The sequence below is a fragment of the Benincasa hispida genome, chromosome 5 (genome assembly GCF_009727055.1).
Source record: "Benincasa hispida cultivar B227 chromosome 5, ASM972705v1, whole genome shotgun sequence".
Taxonomy (NCBI): Eukaryota; Viridiplantae; Streptophyta; class Magnoliopsida; order Cucurbitales; family Cucurbitaceae; genus Benincasa; species Benincasa hispida.
The window spans coordinates 3,643,012-3,658,143 of record NC_052353.1 but is presented as its reverse complement, the minus strand read 5'-3'; the positions used below and the strand labels follow the sequence as shown (position 1 = coordinate 3,658,143).

The following is a 15,132-nucleotide window of genomic DNA, read 5'->3' as shown; positions in this document are numbered from 1 at the left end:
TCAAAGGATTTCCCTCAAAGGCAGGAGTTCCCAAAACACTCAGGATTGAGGTCGTGTCACCTATGGTCGTTTAGGTGAGATGCAAGTCTCTAGTATCAACAGTGTTATATACAAAGTCTAATCATCTCGTGGTTCAGGTCCTATACAAACTCTTTGTATAGGACACCCCCGCTCGCACATCTCCACATGAATAGTCGGGATCTACCATATGTAGTAGTTTATAGCACTTGTAAACCTCTATAAAGCGAGTCATATCTGTAGTGTCACCAGGATCAGGTATCCCACCTTAATCCTTACACTACAGACCTATTTAGGTTATCACTTAAGACATGATCCACTTGTATATCACATATACATGCTTAAGTTCACATAAGATAACTAAGGAGATTTGTTTATTGGATATGAGTAAATGGCAGAATTAAATAACACTTATTTTATTCATTAAACAATGTGTATCTTTACAAAACAACGAGACTCTGGGAGAATTAGGACACTAATCCCAACAATTAATTGCAAGATCATTACTTATGAGAGCTAAGCTTCCTTCATCTGTATGGGGACATGCTATTTTGCATGCAGCATCACTTGTACGCATTAGGCCAGTAGCTTATCATAAGTACTCGCCATTACAATTAGCTTATGGTTGTGAGCCAAATATTTCCCATCTGAGAATTTTTTGATGTGTAGTATATGTTCCAATGTTCCACCACAACACATTAAAATGAGTCCTCAAATGAGATTAGGAACATATGTTGGATATGATTCCCCATCAATTATTAAATATCTTGAGCCTCTGACGGGTGATGTATTTACTGTACGATTTGCTGATTGTCATTTTAATGAGACAAATTTTTCAACGTTAGGGGGAGGAATTAAGAAGTTGGAAAAAGAAATTATATGGAATGCATCGTTATTGTCTCCCGTACAGATCAATGTGAACTTGAAGTTCAGAAAATAATTAATTTGCAAAATATAGCAAATCAATTACCAGATGCATTTATAGATGCAAAGAAAGTAACTAAGTCACATATATCAGCTGCAAATGTTCCATCAAAAATTGATATTCCAACACAACAAATTGTCACTAATGAGTCTGAAACACGCCAGAAGCATGGTAGACTAGTGGGTTCCAAAGATAAAAATTCTCGAAAACGAAACATAATTAATAGTGAAAAAGACTTGGTTGAGGATGTAAATACCCATAAAAAATTTCTCGACATGACTAATGAGGAAGGTGAAATACCTAAAGATTATAATGAGATTTCAATAAACTATGTCATGACAAGAAAAAGATGGAATCGAACTAATGTAACTATTGACAACATTTTTGTGTATAATGTTGCTATTGATATTATATCTGAAAATGAGGATCTTGAACCAAAATCTGTTGAAGAATGTCGACATAGAAAAGATTGGCTTCAGTGAAAAGAAGCAATCGAGGCAGAATTAAACTCACTTTCAAAATGTCAGGTTTTTGGACCCGTAGTCCGAACATCAGAAGGTGTTATACCTGTGGGATACAAGTGGGTATTTGTGAGCAAAAGAAATGAAAATAATGAGGACACAAGATATAAAGCAAGACTAGTTGCACAAGATTTTTCACAAAGACCTGGTATTGATTTTGAGAAGATGTATTCTCCGGTGGTGGATGCAATTAATTTAAGATATTTAATTGGCTTGACTATGTACAAAAGTCTGTATATGCTGAAGGAACTCTAAATCTAGAGAACCAATAAGTGAAAGCAGATCGTTCCAAATCCATTGTGAAAGAACATCAACATTTACAATCTAACACAGAACAATTATGCCTCAAGTCTAAATTACAGTATATGCTTCAAAAATTAAAACAAAGAGATCGAGTGAATATACCCTTGAAGAACCTTTTCTTCTAGTATTTCCTCGATTGAACTCAGCAATGTGTCCAACAGCACGAGCGCAACACGCCTCTGGAAAATCCTCGAACATCAATGAGTGAAACTTGATCCTCGACCCTCGAACAGAAACTTAACACTACCACGAGCTATGAAGCACAGATACTTCATGTGAGGCAAGGAATCAATATCAGACACGTATCAAATACCGATACTTCAAGATACTTTTCAGATATGTATCTGACACGTGATTTGACGTATCTATGCATACTTTTTTTTTTAAGAAAAAAGACAAGTAACTCATCTAATCTTTCCCAATCTAAAATTAGGCAAACTATTTAAAAAGCTCACTACTCGAGTCCAAAACTAAAAGAAAAACAAAAATAAATAACAGACCAAACCTTAGACTAGAATCAGCTAATCTCCATCTTCACATTTGAGTCCCCACAAAATCTATTAAAATATAAACCATTTGGATATCTTCAATAATAAGTTCTTCGTTTATCTTCATACGTCTCCCTCTAATCTTCTTCTTCTTCTTCTTTGCAATATGAGTCACTTTTCTATTGCATTTTATTAACTATTGTACTTCAATATCTTATATGTTGCTTTTTTTGTATTGTATTTCAATGTTTGTATTCTATTTTGTTCTATTATTATTAACTTGTATGCTAAATTTATCTATATCCTAGATTTTTTTAAAGAAAAAGAAAATGTATCTTCAATGTATCAGTATCCTCGTTTTTTAGAAATATATCTATATCTATATCTATCTATATATTAAAAAATGACGCATCTTTAGACGTATCCGTATTTTAGTTTTTTAGAAATTGGCGAATCGTCATATCCAATCGTATTCGTATCGTGTAGTCGTATCTGTGTCTGTGCTTCATAGACCACGAGGCTACCTTGGTTCTCGGTGTAATGATCCAGGAGGTGTGGGCTCTGTATGGATTTGGAAGAGGGAAGGAGGAACTGGACGATCGGGTAGACGATCAGTAAGTGGGAGAAGGAAGAAGTATATCGTATAGACTTGAGTACTCGATCGTTTAGCAAGCGAGTCACTATCGTATAGGTAAACTCGACCGATCGTTTACTCTCTCAACCAAGCTATCGTATAACGTCTTGCGCGTGTAATGTATATTTTGACAAAATGAAAAATATTTTCACTTTATCCCACTGGTTGCCATAAACTGTCCATAACCAACCACTAAGTCGGTTATTGGAGAAAACCGAAATCAATTATCTTATAATTAACTTATTACAAATAAATATAATAACTAATTTATCATATTATATTTATAACCTATAGTTTTAATATCACATCATATGCAACATATAAACCATAGTTTTTTTTCCTCCTTTATAGCATTTAATATAAATCATATTTATATTAACTCATCCAATCAAATAATATAGGATACCCGGACTTTAGACACTCGCCCTACTTCTAAATCTCGATAGAAAAGGTTGGGAGAGTCTGGGACATTCCCTCATGATGGAACGGCTACCTTGTATATATATACTTGGATTTCGTTCCCCCCGTAAGATCAATATCACAACCAATATTCTTCTTCACCCGGTATTAGATTAGTGTCTTCAAACTCCCCGTCTCGTCCCTTCGTTTCACTCATCTATTGACGTAAAAAAAAAAGAGTGAAAGACTTCCTTTCTACCCAAGAGAGTCTCTTACTTATCTCACCTTAAGGCAGTCAATTATATCATATATAATTGAATTAATTTAATTATACCATATATAATCAAATTCTCTCTTGTTAATTTGAACATTTCAAATTAACCCAAAAACTGATTCTCAACATGAACCCATTGAGCTACTAAGGGGACTTTATGAACCTATAGCTTGAAGCTCCAACTGTACGTGAATAACTAATTAAACTCTTTAATCACGATATCCTCCATCCGTTAACTTTCGGACACTCCACTAAAGATCGACAGTTGCACTCTTCACGCTATAGATATATTTTTGTGTCCATCGAATATAACCAATCAACAGTACGATGACCTTTCAAAAATCGCTCGTAAGAACGACTAGGCCAATTTATCGTTTTTCTCTTGTAGTTACATCTAACTCCTTAAGTACCATTGATCCCTCTAATGAACAATACATCATAGTTCCACTATGAGTAAACCCTTCTCGGGCCAAGAGAAGGTGTGGCACCACATTGTTTAAGTCCTGACATCAGCCCTTAAGAGAGTAATTTATCTACTTACCCCTGCTTCGGGGAAGGATTGAATTTCGTCTTGTGTAGTTGAGTTCCCAACTCCCCAATTAGACGAATCCCCAAAGCGGTAGGTTTGAGTCGGCAATTTGGCCACTCGCACCCATGCAAATAAAAGGACCGCCCTCATAAGCAGGAGTTCCCAACTCACTCAGGATTAAGATTATGCTACCTATGGTCATCCTAGTGAAATGAAAGTCTCTGTCATGAACAACGTTATATAACGAGACTAAACATTTCGTGGTCTGGTCTTATACAAACTCCTTTGTATAGAGTATCCTCGCTCGTATGTCTAATACATGAATGGTTAGGATTAGACCATTTGTTGCACTTTACAACACTTGTAACACCTACAAAGTGGGCCACACTCATAGCGTCACCAGAATAAGGTTTCCCTCCTTTATCCATATACTACAGACCATTTAGGTTATCACTTAAAGCATGATCCACTTGTATGTCTTCACATACCTACTTAAGTTACAACGATAACCAGAAATCTTAGTTTATTGGTTTTTTATTAATGCAACTAAAATATCTCATATTTCATAGACTGAAGTGAATAAAATATCTCATATTATATATCACAAAATTGTTTGTTCATACAGATGTTTACAAACTATAGGACCCTACGAGATTTAGGGAATCAACCCAACATATGCATCTTATGGATGTAGTCACAATATATTTATATGAATCTCTTGATAATGATACTTATATAAGAATCCCAGAAGAATTTAACGTACCTGAAATATATACATCAAATTCCTGGGAAAGGTATTCAATAAAGTTACGGAGATCACTATATGGATTGAAACAATCAGGACGGATGTGGTACAATCGCCCTAGTGGATGGATATTTATTGAAAAAAAGATATCAAAATAATCCAATATATTGGAGGGTTTTTATAAAGAAATCACAATCAAGATTTGCTATTAAAACTGTATATGTTGATGACTTGAATATAATTGGAACTCCTGAAAAGCTTTTAAAGGCAACAAAATATCTTAAGAAAGAATTTGAGATGAAAGATCTCAAAAAAAATAAAATTTTGTCTTGGTTTGCAAATTGAGCATTTAGCAGATGGAATATTTATTCATCAGTCAGCTTATATAGGGAAAATTTTGAAAATATTTTATATGGATAAAGCACATCCATTAAATATTCCAATGAAAGTCTGTTCATTGGATATAAAGAAAGATATATTTCGACCTCGAGAAGATAATGAAGAACTTCTTGGTCATAAAGTACCATATCTTAGTGTAATTGGTGTGTTTATGTATCTTGCTAATAATACAATACCAGATATTGCATTTTCAGTAAATTTATTAGCTAGATATAGTTCTTTTCCTACAAAAAGACATTGGAACAAAATTAAGCATATACTTCGTTATCTCCAAGGAACAATCGATATAGGTTTGTTTTATTCAAATAAATCAAATTTTGATTTAGTTGGTTATGCAGATTCTGGATATTTATATGATCCACACAAAGTTAGATTTTAAATAGGTTATTTGTTCACATGTAGAGGAACTGTTATATCATGGCGATCAATGAAACAACGGCCACTTCCTCAAATCATGCTGAAATTCTTGCAATTCACGAGACTAGTCGAGAACGTGTATGGCTAAGGTCAATGACTCAGCAAATTCGTGAAAAGTGTGACTTGTCTTCTAATAAAAACCTTCCAACAATATTATACAAAGACAACACAGCTTGCATAGCCCAAATCAAAGAATAATATATTATAGAAGATAGAACAAAGCATATTTCACCGAAACTTTTCTACACTCATGATCTTGAAGAAAATGACGACATCACTGTACAACAAATTTGTTTGAAGGATAACCTGCCAGACTTATTTATAAAGGCATTACCAACCGCAACTTTTGAAACATTGGTGCACAATGTTGGATGCAGCGACTCAGAGATCTTAAGTAATGTTTTCATGAGGAGGGAGTAAATATATTGTATTTTTTTTAAGAGTGTGTATTATATGAAATATATACTTTTTTTCCTTCACTAGGGTTTTTTCTTTTGGGTTTTTCCTAGTAAGGTTTTAGTGAGGCATATTTCATATATATATGAGCATCTGAGGGAGAGTATTATGAATATTATAATAGAAAATAGATGTCCATTGCTTAGTATCCCAAAGATCATGTGTCACCATTCATGTTGTCCATATGCCATGTAGTTATTCATGCTTAGTGTCCATGTAAGTCAACATCCTACTTGCCACTTTGCCTATAAATAATTGCATTTTGTGGATCTTAAGAAACGCCTACATTGGTGAGAATTCACTTCCACCAATTTCCATATTATCCAATTTCATAATTTTTGTTATTTTATGTTTTAGTTATTTTATTTTATAATTTTAGTTTACCTTTTCTTTTTATTGATTATTTCTTCTTTTTTTTTTTTATTTTAAAATTTTTTAATTTTGAAATTTGATTTTACTTCTTATAATATATTGAAAATACACATTTTTAGAAAAATATTGATTGTAAACTAGACCGATTTTACTCTTGAACTAAATTGATCATGCCAGATTATAAACTACGCCACTAATTCATTTGACCATAAACTCTTGAACTAAATATTCAGTTCATAATCTTTTTTTCCGTTTTCAGTATTGTCTATTATCTCATTATCAATCAAGTTTGGCTTTTTATTTAGGTCACTTTTTTCCTATTTATTCTTAAGTTTTTTTTCACTACACCCCATTTCTCTCTCTTCTCTCTTTTTTTTTTCTTTTTATTCTGTCAATATATTTTCTAAGGCAACACGCACTTTTGGTTCTAAGGTTTGAGATCATTATCTATTTGGTCCCTGAAATTCCAAAAGAGATACTTTAATCTCCGATTCTAAATGGTCCATGAATTAATTTGATCGTTTGTTAATTAATAAAAAAGTGACATTGCATGTTGAATGATCACATTTTAAATTAGGCCGCCATTTTCACTACTTTTATACTATATTTTTGGATGAGTTGTATTTTTCTTTTTGCTTCTCTTTCCGTTCCTTTATTTCCTCTCCCATCCATCTCTTTGATTTAGGATATATTGTGTTCTTTTTCTGAAGATTTGTGATGTTTAACGTACATCAAAATTTTTAGTTAATCACACAAACCAATCAATAAAGAAGTTCTGTATAAAAGCCGCCTACTTATTTATAACTTACCCATAAGTCACCAACCCATTTTAACATAACCAATATGAAAACCACAATCCCCTTCCAAATTTCCCATCAAATTTCACCAAACAAATACACCTAATTATTGTAACTTCAACAAGAAACACAAGACGAAATCCTCAACCACAACGACGCTTCAAACATCACGATAGAGATGTTCGCTGAAATCTGATGGTTCCATAAGCAAAGAACACCGATTTTAATTGTTTGTAAGCCCAACATGAGATAGTATATCCCCACATCCTATATCATCTCAATGTTTGGAGACCCATTATCCTATCTCACCAATTTTAATTGTTTGTGGACCCATTGTCGAAACATATTTTGTATCTCATCGTCATTTTCCTTCCGTCCTAAACAACCCCAAATAGAATAAAACATTCTACTCTTCTGACTACATAAAAAAAAATGATATCCTACAACACCAACTTCAATTTGTACAAAGCCCCTCTTACAAATTGGAGGGAGACAATAAACCTGAGGAGGGATGGGGGAGAGAGAGAGGAAAAAGAGAAAGGAAAGGACATACAAACTAATATAAAGTTAGTGAAAATTTCCAGCTAATTTAAAATTTTTCAACTTAACATATCATGTCAATTTTTCGTTAGGTCAAATTAACACATGGATCATTTAGAAGCGTTTTAAAAACCTCTCGGACTAAGGTGTTTCTTTTGAAATTTTAATGACTAAATAGATACTAATCTCAAACTTCATGGACCAAAATTGCATTTTGCCTTGTTCTAACCTTTTTTATATTAATTATTATATAATTGATATTTTTTAATAAGTAAAATTAATAGTTATCTACCCTATCTATTCTTTTTTAATTTATTCACTATTTTCGTTTTCCATTTTTGTTTATATTGTGTAATATAATCTATATTTTGTTGTTATAATATTAATGTTAGAATATCTCAAGAAAATCATGTTATTAGTGAATTATGAATCAACTTCTTGTTGATCCAAATTTTAATTTACAATTCATTCGAGTTTACATTTATTAGTACAATATTTGACATTCATTTTGTATGACCTAGACTTTATTAATGAAACATTAAGTTCATACTAATTTTTGGATCTTCACTATTGTTTATACTATTACCAATCATATTTGACTTCTAATGATATGCTTAAAGTCGTAGTTTATTATTTAAATAAATTTGTTCTCAAATTTTACTAAAAAAATTCGCAATTTTTTTATCAAATTTCATGATATCCATGATTTTCTTTGGAATATTAGTCGATATATCCATAAATCTAAATTAACAATATTTATACCGATAACGATATTTTTGTCCTTGATTAAAGCATTAAAGCATTATTTTATCTTTCTTTTTTTCTAATTGTTTTGAATTGTGATTACACCTTCTTATTGAGTTGAATGGTGATTTCACATTTAGTAGTGCTCAAACGGAAAAGTCAATCTTTTTACTAGAAGTATTTGGGGTAAAAAGTAAAGTTGGGTAGTCTGAAGAGTTATTTAGTCGTGAAACCCACAATGAAAGTCATGAAATTTAGCAAACGGCAGTTCGGGATTACTTTTCCACAATATTACATTACACAATGAAAAAATTCAAACCTACAACTCATGTGAGTTGTAGAAAATTATGTAGTCAAATGGAAAGTTACTAATACTCGACTACTTAGAGCTATGTCACATGTTGATTTTAAACTCAATACTAGTTTGTATTTGAACAAATTCCAGTATAGTATTCGAAACTATATTGTTGGTTGAGATCATACCTACATGATGTTTATAAATCCTCTGTGCGTGGAGAGTATGTCCGAATAGGAGGACGAGTTCGAGGTCAAAATGGTCGAGACAAAGCTTTATCATTGATCCATGAAGGCTTCTTTGCTTTGTAATAGAAGAATGCAATCATCTGGACCAATTCATCTGCTGTTCGGAAGTCTGCAAAAGAATATATCGAAAGGTAAATGCGTCGGTTTTAAGTTTAAAAGAAACATTTGCACAAACTGGAATGGGATGTAGCAGGAAACAAATGTAGACCTTTTTCCCTGTATAAGACCTTGTTTCCTCTTAAAAATAAAATTTGAGGGCATTCTCTAACTTTCAAAGCGTAGGCTAGATCTCGCTCGATATTGATGTCAATCTTCACCGACTGCATTACAAGTTAAACAAGACTAGATACTAGGTAAAACAAAAAGTGAAATCATTGAATATATAGAACAGGTATAAAAATCTTGCTGAGAATATCAACAGAAAAAAAGTGGAGAAATTTAGATATAACAGAACACATTAAAACATGTGAAAAAATGTTTGTTATGGGGAGGGGGGAAGACTGAGAGTATGAATCAAATGATTTGCCTCGAGGATTTGGCTAATCGGGACTCAAATCTAGCAGAATCATACAGCTGAAAAACATGCAACTTAGCTCATACCCGGGGTGGTAATCGATCCTTTGCATTCCAGTACACTTGCAATGCTTTCTCAAGTTCTTTCAGAGTCTTCCAATTATCAGTTGCCCTGGGAACACAATAATCAATTCAAGAGTAATTTAACATGAAATATGATCTTCTGCAAGAAATTTGAAAATGTGCCACATAGATCTTAAAGTATTATCACAATTTGAAGTGTTACGAGAATGCATGTTTGCATCAAGTGGGCTAGGATGAATGATCAATTCACTGTTGATGCATTATTGACCGAAGAATCACAAACTTCGTAACTTTTGAAAGGTAGAAGAAAAGAACCTGTTATATCTTTCGAAAACAAGAACAATAAGTGGACTAGGATGAAAAGCAAAGCTCTCCCACTCTAAACAGTTGATTTCCTGCACCCAATTGTCCTCGATTTCCCCTTCCCAGTCAATTTCGACACCATCATCTCCAACTATATTCTTGATGGGGTGTTGTTCAAAATACTCTGATGCTCGAACTCCCCATCCGACATCAGCATCCAGGGGCCAATTTGGATCTTCTTCCTCTACCACCATCTTCTTCTTCTTATTCCTTCCAGCTCCGTCACTTTGTTCTATCTCCTCTTCTTCGTCCTCCTCTTCATCATCACTACTTTCAAATTCGACCTTGTCATCAACCTTTTCCTTGATTACATTTTCCTTATTTTCCATTACTTCTGCATTTTGCTGTCGAATTGATGCAAATGTTTGTTCAAGTGTGTTGCGAACATAATCTTCAAGAGCTGCAGCTTCACTTCTACGACCACGTCGAGGCTTCCTTGGGATTGTTGTTGGGAAAATCCCAGCATCATTGTCTTCCTCCTTTTCTAAAGCTTTGCTTCTCTTACTGCGACTTCTTGGTTTTTGTTTCACTTTAGAATCAGCATTGGGTTCAGGATCATGTTCTGAATTAGATTTAGACCAAACAGCAAGGCAAGGAAGTTTTCGGCTGTAGCTATAGTGTACAAGGTTTGGCAAAATACTGTGTGAATGATATCTAGAATAACAAGAAGGCTTAAAAGTCTGACATTCAATAGGAACTGTTAAGAATCGTTGCAAAGTAGAGGCATTATGAACTGCATATTGAGGTGAAACCGACATTGAGAGGGAAGAGGCTTGAAGAATCAACATTTTCTCAGTTTCCAAACTGGCAGAGATTGAAGCATGTTAGAACACAAAGGAGCAAAAGGGGCACGGATGTTTGGAAAGCAGATGAGTCTGAAATCCATATAAAAACTAAACACAAACAAAGACACTCGAAAATGCCCCATTACTCTGCAGTTAGACCTTGACTTAACTAAATACCTCAACTCAGGTCTCCTCTTAAGCTTACACGTCAACTTTATGTCAATACCTAACCATATAAATCAAATTAGTTCCATAAACCATCATAAACTGATTTTTCACAATCATTAGAAAATGCCCATTTTTTGTTCCCTCTTAAGAGTCTTCAGACTTTACTGCAATCAAATAGACAAAAACCCCAACTAAAGTGATGCCTGGGAGTGCTTTCTACCATAGTGAAAGTACTTTTAGGGGTTAAAAGCACTTTCAAATTCAAATATTTAGCCTCAAATGAGTATTTGGTTTTTGAAAATTAAGTATATTTTCTCTCAGTTTCTTACAATAGTTTTTATTTATCTTAAGTAAAAAGAGTTTGATTCTTAGCCAAAGTCCAAAAATAATAACAAGTTTTTAAAAACTACTTTGTTTAGCTTGGTTTTTAAGAACATTGGTAGAATGTAGATAATAAAGTAAAAAAATTAGAGGAAAAGGGTGTTTATAGGGCTTAATTATCAAAAACTAAAAACCAAAAATCAAACGGTCATCAACGGAGCTTTAAAAATTCAGAAACACTTCACAAGATAATCAAAACAATGTGTCTCAAATAAGAAACTGATAATAAGTACTTCCACAGACCAGGCTTAGACACTTCATTTATTAACTAATTTGTCTCTACAGACCCTTTCTCACTAATCTTTCTCATCACATGCATTCTCTCACTAGCTTTCTTATTTTGACCTCAACAATATGTGGGGTTGGAAAATTCAAACATCATCTGATCTCTTGGTCGAGAACATGTGCCTAAACTGGGTGAGTTATGATCAAATTGGCTCTAACTATCTTATCATTATACACTCCTACACCAAGTATACCAATTTCTTCGTACAAACTCTCTCCTTATCATATTTCCAGACACATATTTTCTCTCAATAATCTTTCTTTATACACACATCCCCTCGCTAACTTCATCTGTAGGTATCGGATTCACAGCACGAAGAGACATCCATTAAAACTAAACAGGAAACACCCAAATGGTAACAAAGAGACAGCAAAAACAAACCCAGGGGGGGAATCGGAGCTAATAAATTAATCCCAATTCCACTTTCTCCTTTCTTCAGAGTTACAAGATGCAATGCAACAACAATTCTGCGCGAAAAGAATATGGAAGATAGGCAAATCGAAGAGATTATAGAGGGATAGATAAGTAGAGTAAAAGAGTGGTAATTTGAGCAAGTTCGGAAGCAATTTTGAACATACCATAACTGGGTTGCAAACAGAAAACAGGGAAAAAGCTCTGGCTAAAGATGTTTGGGGCTCCCTGGTCCAAATTCTCGAGCTCTTACGAAGTCACAAACGCACTGGAGAGAACTGAGAGGAATGAATATCAAGATGAAAGATACTGGGGTTTAAGATATGATAAGAACTTCAGTTGAGGGTTTATACGAAGTGAAGAACAAACTCTCCAATCCAATATCCAAATTCCTTGGGGGAATGACATTTTTTAGGGGCTAAAGATCACTCTTTAAAAAGTTTCAGTTTTGAGATAAATTAGGAGTGAAATGTTGAAATTGTCCCTAAATGAAAAAATTCACCTTATCCTCATTTCCCCAAAAACGTTACTTTAGTCTTCTTCTCCTACCTTTTCTTTCTCTTTTTCCAACTTTTCTCTCCCTCGCCATGTCCTATAACTTTTAGCCACTCTTGAACATTCTCTCATCTTTGTGGTAGGTTTTTATGTTTTTTCTTTTTTTTCGTTATAGATTTTTTTTTTGTTCTCTACTTTTATTATTATGTTGATGTTGGACGGAGTTAGGTTAAATTTTCTTCTCCTCTTGGTGAAACTTCCAAACTTGAAATGTATATTCTTAAATTAATTTTATAGTTTAAGTGATTTAGGGTGATTTTACATAATTTTAGTAAGCTTTATAGTTAATTTTTTCTATCTCGCAACATCTCGCAAACATATCCATCTTCTAAACATATAAGCCCAGTCCCAAATCAGTTATATACTTATGTTAGGTGATTTAAGTTGGTTTTACATAGAGATGTCCAATTTTCGCACGAGACGGACCCCCACGAGGTGGGGATTCCCCAATTAGGTGGGAAGTGAGGGAGGAAGTGGAGAGAAAAAAATTTTGTGAGCTAAACGGGGACGGGGACGGGGAATGCATTCCCCGTGCCTACCCCGATTAGCTTTTACATATTTATTTAGTATAGTTATCTAATGTCATGTTATTATTATTATTATATAAATATTACATTTAAATTTCAAATTTGATTATTTATTGAAAAAAATAATGAATATATTTAAATTGAATATTTAAATTTAGATTAGATATATGAATAGTTTGATTTATATTTATTTCTTTCTACTAAAAAATTAATTAGCTTTTTTTTGCCAAAATTTGAGTAATTTATCTTTAAATTCAGATTAAACTAATCATAATAAATAATTTAGTGATAAAGTTAATTATTTAATTAAATTTGTTCACGTTAGTGATTTAAATTAATTGACTTTTTACAAAAAAAAAAAAAAAAGTAACGGGAAAAAATTCCCCACAGGGAACTCGATTCCCATGAGGAATTTCACAAGAATGGGGGATGAAATGGGGAGCGGGGACAAGGATAGGGAATGGCATCCTCGGCCTCGTCCCACCTCATGGATATCTCTAGTTTTACACATGTTTTATGGAGTTATTTTAGCTACTAATTAAAAAAAAAAAAAACAATTATATTCTTGTTTTAGTGATTTAAGATGGTTTTACACATGTTTTAGGAGTTATTTTAACTACTTGCTTTATTTCGCAACAGCTTGCAAACATATCGTATCTTCTAAACTTCAAATGTTCAATCCCAAATCAATTATATACTTGTTTTCAGTGATATAAGGTAGTTTTACACATGTTTTAGAGAGTTGTCATAGCTACTTTTTTTTATCTCACAAACATATCGTATGTTCTAAACTTTAAACGTTCAATCTCAAATCAATTATGTACTTATTTTAGGTGATTTAAGGTGGTTTTACACATGTTTTAGGGAGTTCTTGTAGCTACTTTTTTTTTATCTCGCAACATCTCACAAATATATCACATCTTCTAAACTTCATGTCCAATCCCAACACAATTATATACTTGTTTTAGGTGATTTAAAGTAGTTTTGCACATGTTTCCAGGAGTTCTTGTAGCGGTTCTTTTTTATGTTGCAACATCTCGCAATATCTCCCAAACATATCGCATTTTTCAAACTTCAAATATCCACTCCCAAATCAATTATATACTTGTTTTATGTGAATTAAGATGGTTTTACACATGTTTGAGGAAGTTTTGTAGGTATTAAATTTTATCTCCGTTGGGTTTTATTCCCTAAAACTCGTAGATAGAAAATGTAAATAATTTAGTGTCATCAATAGAGAGTTATCAATGTTATTTCAATAAGTGTTATTGATTGTGTTGAATTTGTTTTGTCTTAACAACCTTAGATTCGATAAACTAACATCTTAGGTTGTCTTATGAGTCTTGAACTATATGTGGAGAGATATATGGATCATGTTCAAGGTATAGCCTAAAGGGTCTATAGTATAGGGATAAGGGTGGGTACCTTATTTTGGTGATACTATGAATACGACCCACTTTGTATTTGATACAAAAGCAATTATCCAACGCGTTTGTATAAGCGGCATGCGAGTGAGAGTATCCTATGAAATGAGTTTACGTAAGACCGAACCATGAAATAGTAACCACTCGATATAACTCCATTAACTAATTATGTTTCTATTTCAATGGGGTGACCTAGACAACTTAGTCTTAATCTTGAGTCTATTATGAACTCCTGTTCACGAGGGATTTTCCTTTGATTTGTATAGGTTAGAGTGGCCAATTCGCCAACTTTATATGCCTACCATTTTAACGACAAGACCAAGTGGGGAGTTGGGAATATAACAATAAAAGATGGATTTCACACCTTCCCAACAATAGGGTACATGAATGTTCCCTTAAGTGGTATCTACAAGACTTGAACAAAGGGTCCTCCCTCTTATTGGCCTAAGAGGGGTTTCTGTTTAATGGTTGATATACCTGCAAAGCGTAAGTTTTGCAGGAGGTTATTCTCTTTACAGAACTATTCTATGT

At 33.3% G+C, this 15,132-nt stretch overlaps 1 protein-coding gene across 6 annotated transcripts; it reads right to left on the bottom strand.

Moving 5' to 3' along the window:
• Positions 1-8,781: 8,781 nt before the first annotated feature.
• On the bottom strand, positions 8,782-12,598 carry LOC120078005 (thioredoxin-like fold domain-containing protein MRL7, chloroplastic). 6 transcript variants are annotated; one of them, XM_039032176.1, is made up of 6 exons: positions 12,263-12,598; positions 11,027-11,075; positions 10,017-10,868; positions 9,705-9,789; positions 9,313-9,424; positions 8,782-9,213 (listed from the first exon to the last, which is right to left on the bottom strand). In XM_039032176.1, the coding sequence occupies exons 3-6, from the start codon at positions 10,850-10,852 to the stop codon at positions 9,110-9,112; spliced, it is 1,137 nt and encodes a 378-aa protein (XP_038888104.1). In that variant the 5' UTR covers positions 10,853-10,868; positions 11,027-11,075; positions 12,263-12,598; the 3' UTR covers positions 8,782-9,109. The 6 variants fall into 6 exon arrangements, with proteins under 6 accessions (XP_038888104.1, XP_038888103.1, XP_038888100.1 ...); XM_039032175.1 differs by lacking the exon at positions 11,027-11,075 and adding an exon at positions 12,066-12,151 and having other exon boundaries at positions 12,263-12,597; XM_039032172.1 differs by having other exon boundaries at positions 11,027-12,598.
• Positions 12,599-15,132: the final 2,534 nt, after the last annotated feature.